This window comes from Arachis duranensis, chromosome 8 (genome assembly GCF_000817695.3).
Source record: "Arachis duranensis cultivar V14167 chromosome 8, aradu.V14167.gnm2.J7QH, whole genome shotgun sequence".
Classification (NCBI taxonomy): domain Eukaryota; kingdom Viridiplantae; phylum Streptophyta; class Magnoliopsida; order Fabales; family Fabaceae; genus Arachis; species Arachis duranensis.
The window spans coordinates 45,751,665-45,761,624 of NC_029779.3; the positions used below are offsets into that span (position 1 = coordinate 45,751,665).

At 33.4% G+C, this 9,960-nt stretch overlaps 1 protein-coding gene across 1 annotated transcript; it reads left to right on the plus strand.

Annotated features, from left to right (window-relative positions):
- Positions 1 to 7,322: 7,322 nt before the first annotated feature.
- LOC107463186 (glycosyltransferase BC10-like) lies at positions 7,323 to 8,866 on the plus strand. The gene has a single exon (XM_016081930.3). It carries the CDS (start codon positions 7,562 to 7,564, stop codon positions 8,765 to 8,767), a length of 1,206 nt encoding a protein of 401 aa, XP_015937416.1. The 5' UTR covers positions 7,323 to 7,561; the 3' UTR covers positions 8,768 to 8,866.
- Positions 8,867 to 9,960: the final 1,094 nt, after the last annotated feature.

Below are 9,960 nucleotides of genomic sequence, written 5' to 3' on the forward strand. Positions count from 1 at the left end.
TAGATTTATATATTTAGATAATTTTAAAATAATAATTTTTTACTTATATAATAATACATAATTAGATATTAAATATTTGATATTGATTATATATGAATGTTAAATCCTTTTTAAATACTAAAAAGATAATTGATTTTTTAGTCTTGTAAAATTTTAAATATTTTTTTGTATAAAATTATTTTTAGGAAAAATTAAGAACTAACCTATCATTTTATAAGAGGGTATTATAAAGTAATTTATCATACGTAAAATTGGGTGAATATGATTTTAAAAAATTGAGTGAAAATGATATAATAATAAATTGGATGGATGGAGTTTCGATGAAGAAAGAGTTGGGTTGGATGTGTCCCCTACTGATCCACATGCCTTAATCCCCTAGCCTTAAGAGTCTTTTTCTCTTTTTTTGGAGTGTTGCCCTCTTTTGTCTTTCATCTATCCTCACCAAGTCACAACCTTCATTGGCTTTGGCTTTGACCTCTCATCATAACAACAAGAGTGGGGGAGTGGTGACCCCAACATCCACTCAAACTTCGACAAGTGCAAAGGTAAAGGGTCCTTGCTGTTTCCTTTTCCAGGGAATGGGATGAGAGAGGTTAAACTTTAAAGAACATAAGTTTTTCATTTTTTTTTTCAAAGGAACTAAGCCAGAAAACTATTTTTATATATATAGTTTTAAAAAAATAATAAATAAGTCTTTGACATTTTGACCTACAAATATTTAAGTCTTTAGAGATTTAACAATACATTAAAGATTTAAAAATATATAAATTTTTAACTTTTTCAAAATTTGTACTTATCGATCCCTGAATCTAATTTGTCCATTTTTAAAAATTCTTCCAGGTATGTATTCGTGTATCAGTCAGATCAGTACAACAGAAATCACGTTTAATTTTTTTGTTGAGTCTAATAGAGCCAAGTGAACAAATGGATTAATGTATCCAAATTTTAAGAAAATAAAAAACTTAAATATATTTTTAAATTTTCGAAATTTTAAATGTCCATAAACCAAAAGATCAATGATTTATTTGTCCTTTTTTTATAATTTTTTTATCTTAAATATGTCTTTTTTAAAAAAGAAAAAAATACTATTAAACTACACACTCTGGACACAAAGTTAAAATACATTATCATTTGTATCTACGAATATTAAAAATGTAAATAAATTTATCCATAAAAAAATACAACTAAAATTATACTCAACAAAACTATTCAAACTTTAAAAAATTACCAAAAATTTTAAATTATATTTGATAACCTAATCTTACTCCAAACTCTAATTCCATCTGCTCTACGATTTCTAATCAGTCACCACCACAACTCTAACCCGCTGACAACCATCATTTACTTATGTTGAATACTAATACAAGTATTTTTTTTCTAGCTGCAGGCACAAGTCAAAAAACAGAGATAAAACTTGGTATGTAATTGTAGTCTCATCTCCTCATCTATTTCAGTTCATTATAAAATTGGTATTGTCTAATCAACTCTACATATATACAACTCATAGAGAGTATCATTCTAATCGTCGACAAGCTAAACTAAAACCAATGCTTCGCAGACTCGATTCAATCCGGTAGTGAATACATCCACATATCATGCTACCATTTACACTCCAAATCTAATTCTTATCCATTGAAATTATATAACCATGCCTAGTAAAATGGATATATTGGATGTTTTTACCCAATTTCATAAACGGCAAACACATGAACTTTATTTTTCAAAATCAATTCTTGTGTGATTCAACTACATTTCGAGACTGGATCTTGTTGACCTTTCTTTTGAGATTACAATTCTCTTTTATGTTTAGTTATGTGTTTGTCTTGTGTTTTTGTGCTCTCCCCTTTCTTGGGATTCTAGTTCGAAGTTGTTTGGGGTTTCGCAGTTGTCATTAATATGACAATTAGTTCGATTGCGACAGCGGCATTATGTTTGCGATTCAAGTGGAATGGAATGTGTAACACTTTATTACATAAAACTTTATGTTTAAATCCTAAAATGATGGTATAGTATTACGACTTTTAAAATAAAATATATATACGTATAATAATTAAAAGAATGTAGTATGCTACGAACTTTGAAAAATAGGTAAAAACAAAATCATAAAATTAAAAACGTAACACTCAAGATTAAAGATTATTTGCATACGAAAAAAATTAAGATTCATATGAAGCTTCTAACTCAGCCTGCGAAACTAAGGTTGGCCAGAGAATATTTACATACATATATACAAAATCCATAGCCCAAAATACACAAAAGAGATCCTAGTTCTCTATACGCATCTAAGAGGTACAAACGTAAAACAAGTTTTTAGGAGAGTTTTATACATATAGTCATGTATAAACAGTACACAAAATAATATCTCAAGGATCTACTTCGCTGCAGAACTCCAGACGCTTAGTGAGGTGCCTCTCGACCTGCATTTGAAAAATACAAATATTCATATGGAATGAGAACTAAGGATTCTTAGCATGGTAATGGTGCCACGTACATAAGATATAAGGTCTTGGGAAAGTCAAAAGCAATCATAGAACGTCGACACTCAAATTATAAAACTTAAAGAACTAATACATAAACCATGAATGGGTGGGCCTCTGGGGATTCCTAAACCTAACTAAAACTTAACTAGAACCCTAAATCTCAAAATCTTTTCTCCGTTCCTCCATCTCCGATGAAATTACAAAGACAAACAAGCAGACAATGGCAAACAGAGGTAGAATATAAGTAATATAGATAGCAAATATAACAAATAGCATATTATAATCACTTAGGCAATCCCAATTAATGCACAAGCAAGCAATTCAAACAATATGCATATGATGCATGCCTGTTCTATGACTGATGAGTCTCATTTGTCGGTTATAAAGCCAACCCGACAAGTTCGGCTGCTAAATCCTGGACTGTCCCCTGACGCGCATCCCCAAGAGTCTATGCATAACTTTTTCTCATATATATAAAACTGCTCAATGGAGGTATTCTTCCTGAGAATTTATAAGTACCCGGTCACCTCTTACGTCGTAGGTTCAACAGAGTATCGAGTCTCAACCTGAAACACTTGGTGACAAGTCACGGTACTTTACCGAGGACACTCGTATCTCAAATAGCATAAGTGCATAAGCCTCATTTCATTCATAATCATTTCATAATCATTCATTATAGCCATAACATTACTTATATATAATATATTTGTACTTTTATACATAATTCATCATAACTTGGAGCAAGTGGGGCGAAACCACAACCCTTGCGTCTATCCAAGAGGTATGTTCTCATATGTCCAGGAGGAATAAAGGAGGGGATTCTAACCTCCCACCATCTTGCTGGGGGCGATTTTACAATACCAGGAGGAACAAAGAAGGGGATCTTCACATTCCACCATCTCCTGGGGTCACACTTTCAAGAAAGAGTGCTCAGATACTTTTTCTCATCAATCAACACATAACTAAGGTTTAGAAGTTAAAAGAGTAAAAATAGAGGTTTGGAGGTTTGAAATTAGGTTTTAAAATATAAAATTAAGTTTGCTAAAAATAGGGGTCACGCGTACGCAGGTGCGTTGGACAGAATCAAACATCCGCGTATGAAGCCCCATGCGCGCACGTACGCAAGGGTCTCTCTTTGCCTATGATGCATACACAGCACATGCCCGCGTACACATGCATGCCAAATAGAAACGCTCATCCGCATATGAAGGGGTTGCGTACACATGCATTGCAGATTAGTCAAAAATGGTTAAGTCTGAAGAATTTCAATTTTACATATCGAACTTCTGACGCGCATAATTTTCTTGTTTTAAAACATTTTTCATCCGTTCTTCGAACGGCGTAAACTTCACGGACCCAATTTTTATATGGAATAAGTTTAAAATAATTTAGAATTCTGAAAGCCAAGTTATGGCTCGCTGAAGTTTGGCCAAAAATTAGATTTTCACAAAAGTTCATAAACCTCTATTTTCACCAAAACCAAATTCAATATCAACATTCTATACATATAAATAGAACCGCAATTCCCACATCCTACCATAATCAACCATACTTTAATCTTACATAATCTCATACATAAATCCCTCAATTATACCAACAAGATCATCATTTATTCATCATATACACATATACATCATTATCACCTTATCAATAATCTCCAAATCGTCATTTAGCATTCCACGTTCATCACCACACTAATCACCACTAATACTCAACCTATTTTAACAATTATTAGCAATCACCGATGACCACTAATATTCAATCACATAAGTTTTCACAAGACATTATATATTAAATACGAGAAACCAAAATCATACCTTAGCCGATTTCTTCCTAAGTCACAAGGCACCGCAAGTCCTCGATACACAAGCTCCCAGACCTTACCAAACAGATTTTTCAGCCCCCAAAGCTAACTTCAAATTTCTAATACCACCAATTTTCTCTCAAAATACATAAATCAATCTAGTATCACGTAAACACCACTAAATCAAAATAGAATTTGCTATATACACAATTTCACAAGGGATAGAGATTTTTCACCTTACCAACGAAAAATTGGGACAAGACTCGACAAGTCCATAAAGTTAATTTGATCATAAACACCGAAGTTACACAAAATCTCAACACTAAAACTCAAGAATTTTGAAATTGAAGAGTGAATATTTGGGAATGAAAGTGAGGCTTACTAATAATTTTGTTATATGGGTTTCGTAGAGAATTTTAAGACGAACGCGTGGCTGCTGACGGCTCGTCAATCGGAATTTCAGATTGAAAGATATAAGCAATTGAAGATTGGAAGTGATTAGGTTTTTCTTTCTCCTCTTCTCACCGTAACCCTTCCCTTTTTTGCCAAGTTCTAGCGTGTTTTCCTTTGAGAGAAGGAACAAGAGCGGAAGCTTTTTTCATTTAATGGGTATTGGTTCAACTGATTTATTCCATTGACTCAATTTTGAGTCAAAATCTTTAAAATTAGTGTTAAAATTCGTATTTTTATTAGCTCTATACTATCTCATAAAACTATAAAATTTATATTTCAAATTTCTTTTATTAAAAATTAAATTATTTGCTAATTTTAGCAAAATTTATAGAGTCAGTTGGTGGTGGCTAGAGGTGGAGTAGGGTGGTAAGAGTAAAGGTTAGAGATTTAAGTTAAGTTATGTTAGGTTAAAAAAATAGTTTGAAAAATTTGGATAATGTTTGAAGTGTTACTTGAATTTAGGTATGGATATAAGGTTCAAATGTTTGAAGTTGAGGGTTTCGATTTGTTTGTCGAGATGATAGTTTTTTCGACGTCTTCACTTAGACAATAATAAAATGGTATTTTTTAAAGACTTCAATGTTTAAATTAGTAAAAATTTTGTAAATAAATGAATTAAATTTAAAAAAAACCCAAAGTATTCACGTATTTATAAGATAATAAATAAAATTTAGTCATGTTTTTAAAATGACTTCAAATGATCATAAATAATTTATTTTTTTATAGAGTAGGAAGTTATTCCATATTTAAATTGGTTATCACCGTAGTGGTGATAATCGAAGTAATGAAATAGATATCTAGTTTGTTTCCTAAGTTAGGTGTGATATAGATTATAGGAGTTTGTATTTAATAAATCGATCCGACCCAACTGAATGGCGGATTGATTTTGCTATTGTTGGATCAATTTTGTGCAGCTCAATCTCGTGAGGCTCGTTCCATAGTATATTTAATATGCCTAGATATAAATAAATAGTATTTTAAAATTTAAACAATTTTATCAATTATAAAATTTTTTTCCTGGATTGTTAATGAAAATTTACTACTAGAAAAATTTTTTAGACCCAATATTTTTTTATGGAAAACTCAATCTAAACCATTAAAGAAAGAATAAGTTTAACTAATATTTACTTACCCCGATGTTGGTAATTTATAACATATGCAGTTGATCAATAATGAAAATTATGTATAACATGTTAAAATTATGAAAATTAATATACGAGAAGATTTTTGACATGACATTATATTTATGTCCTTGTTTTTTCTGTTTAAAAGCATTATTAAACATGTTACCTCAGTTCTGCTCTGGTTTTCTGATGGTGCTGTCTAATGGGCCAAATTTATGTAGGCAGTCAAGGTTGGGCCTCACTCATATTTCACCCTCTATAAAACACCCAAAATTTATAACAAAAAAGGTTAAACACCAAAAATTAGAACAAAAACAAAAAGTAACTCGCCGAAAAAACTGCATCTTCTGTTCATTTGGGCTTTGGGTTGAAGTCAACATTTCAGAGGATTATGTTTAGGTTGACACCAAGCACGTGACGTGACAGCCTGTGAGGAACATGCAAAGTTGAGTCTGGCATGGCCGCCACGTGCTTCTAACTCAACTCAAGTACTACATATCACACAAATTCTTGAAAATTTTTTGGGGTTAATATTTTTAGATATTGATGAAATTAAAGTATACAATATGCAGAGGATGTATTTCCTGTGTATTGTCAATCCGTAGGAATGTATTGTACTATTGTCTCGTTTTTTAAATTTTGAAAAACGTTATAAAATTTAATAACCGAATGTTACGCTAAAATTTTAATATCTAAAAAAAAAACAATATTTATATAATGTGAACAATAAAAGTTTAAGAAGTATTAGAGATATAAATATTAGTGTTACTTATTTTATCAACGTAAATTTTTGAGATAAATAGTATCATGACATGATATTAGAGTTCTAAGTTCTAATTCCGAAAAGTAAAAAATTTAAACTTTGGTAAACCTCAAAATTAACTTAAACTTTTGAAATGAGTAATTTATTCGAATAATTATTTTGAATATTATAAGTAATATTCATTTTATAACTCATAATTTATTATACACATTATATAAATATTTCATTACCTCCATAGCATCATTAAAAAAATAGTGTTCTAAGGGCAAATGAATGCTCTTATTCTTTGTTATTTATTGTGTTTGATATTAAATTTATTTTATTAATATTTTTGCACCTAAAAATAACTCAAAATTATTTGCTTGCGTGGGAAGCGAGACCTCATTCAACACATCAGACGGCTGAGATTTACCCATTACTTATTATAGCAGTATTAGTTATCCTTTTTTTCCTTAGAAGTAAGCAGTATTAGACTATTAGTTATCTGTTTTATATGACGACATACATAATGTCAATGGACACTGGTCCTAGCTAACCTCGAATTAAATAATTACTTTCCCTTGTTTGCCAAGGGAGGCTCAGAAAAGGGGAAACAAAAAAAGGACACCTAGAAAGTCGAAAGAGCACTCCAAATATTAGTTATTTATAGCATGCAATAAGTGAGTGACCAGAACAAGAACAGAAAGAAATAAGTATCGCTCAACCAGTCCAATAAAATTCAATATGAGTTGTATAAAATTCGTAAATTATGACCATTTCGCAAAATAGTGCCTTCCCAGGCTAATTCCGCCATCAATTTAGCAAAATCGTATCCTTTTCATTCATGTTCATCCCCTCTTTATGGTACTCAATACTCGATTTTCAAGGTTGTTTCCCAATATAAAACGGGGCAAAAAAAAATCTGCATTTTTATTGGTAAAATTTTTAAACCCTGAAAATGCTATCACCAAACTCTTTCTCTCTTCTTTTTGCTATTCTTCTATGCTTACCTTTGGCCATTGTGTTCACCACCACCACCACAACCACCACCATAACCACCTCCACTACTACAATCACAATTACAAAGAACACCACTATCACCACCGCCAAACTCTTTCATGACCCAAACCCACCAATCCCAAATCTCACAACCACCTTCTACATCAAACATCCCAACAACACATCACGCCAACCACCACCACCGCCACCCCCACCGCCACCATCTGAAGCAGTGGCGGAGTATAACGACGATGAAGAAGAGAAAGAACTCTTCCGTATGGCTTCACGTGCAAAACGAAAACCCACTAACACTAAAAAACTAGCGTTCATGTTCCTCACAACAACGCCACTTCCATTCGCACCTTTATGGGAATCGTTTTTCAACAAATCACCGAGAAATCTCTACAACATTTACGTCCACGCGGACCCCACATTCTCCTATGACCCACCGTTTTCCGGTGTTTTCCGCAACCGCACAATCCCTTCAAAACCCACCGCTAGATACACTCCCACACTCGCAGCGGCGGCGCGTAGATTGCTCGCACGCGCCCTCATCCACGACCGCAACAACCACATGTTCCTCCTTCTCTCCCCTTCTTGCATCCCACTTCACTCCTTCAACTTCACATACTCCACGCTCGCTCACTCGCGCAAGAGCTTCATCGAGATCCTCACCAACGAAACTGGTTCCTATGATCGATGGGCGGCGCGTGGAGATCACGTGATGCTTCCAGAGGTGACACTCGACGATTTTCGGATTGGGTCTCAGTTTTGGGCCTTGACACGTAAGCATGCGAGATTAGTAGTCTCGGAAACGAGACTTTGGTCAAAGTTCAAGTTGCCATGTGTGCGTTGGGACACGTGTTACCCGGAGGAGAATTACTTTCCTACCCTTTTGGCCATGTGGGACTCGAGAGGATGCGTGCACGCTACGCTCACGCATGTCGATTGGAGTGGGAGTGAGGATGGGCACCCTCGAATGTACCAGAAGGAGAATGTTGGGCCTGAATTGTTTTGGGCCTTGAGAAAGGGTAGGCCCAGATACGGTGATGGTGGTAGAGAAATACGTAGGCGCCGTGACCCCTTTCTCTTTGCAAGGAAGTTCGCCCCCGACTCACTTCAGGCATTGATGCAAATTGCAGATGACTTTATTTTTAGAGATTAGTCCTATTATATAAAAGTAAATGTACATGCATATATATAATAGGGATTTGCTCTTAAATATTCGATATTGTGTAACTGAATTGGTTAAAATTTGATTTGACAATATAGAATTTTATTTGACAGATTTAAGTTGGTTATAAATTTTGAATAGAGTATTAATTTAAGAGCAATGCTAGGGGCCAGCAACATTTGTGATTGGTAGCCATCAATTAGCCATCAATGATGATTTGATGGTATGAGATTGGTGTGAGATTTCATCCAATGGCTCACATCTCTGTGCTGGTTACATGCTGGCCAAAATGCAATAAAATTGCTGGTCCCCTAGACTTTTCCTTAATTTAATATCAACGTTTTTTTTCACTAAATAGAAAAGAAAGAAAAAGAAAACACATAGACAAAACTAAATTAATTAGTTATGTTCAAATCTAAATCTATTAGATGTTGAAGTTTATTCTATAATTGATTTTAATTCGAGTGGATGTCTGCGCTAGAAGCAACTGTTTTAGCCATACAATTTGCAACATTATTTGTATTTTTCTGAATTAAAAGAATAGAGACTTTTCAATTTCAATTCATAACTTCTTATATATATTTTGTCAAATCCCATTTCGAAATATTCTTTCCCATCATTCTTCGGTTTACTAAGAAAAGAGCTTTTAAATAGTCTGTTTTACAAATAACCTCACGAAATTTACTATCTCAAACTAAAAGTAAATTTCTCTAAATCGCATATAATTTAACAAAAAGAACACTGCACACTTCGACTTTTTTAGTGCAAACTTTCAACCAACATCCATCAAAATTGCGAATGATACAACCAAAACCAGCATAGTCAAAAGAAGAAAAACAACTAGCATCACAATTCAATTTAATAGTATGAACTGGAGGTAGAACCCAATACAAACAAAGCGAAGGAGGAGACAAATATTGATGCATAGCAATAATAGTGTGGAACTCTAACTACAAATCAAACTCACACTTTACTAGCACTCCAAGAGTCATCTGTATTAAACAAGTCATGATTCATGCTTCTCCAAATCCACCAGATGGTCGAAAAGAAAAGAAAAATATCTCCAATCCTTGCACTTCTGTAGAGGCAATCACGTAAATTCGAGTTATCTGAATACATGCTTAAAAGGTTCCAGACCTCCTTGGCACTAGGGCACTCCTGAAAACAATGAAGAATGGATTCAG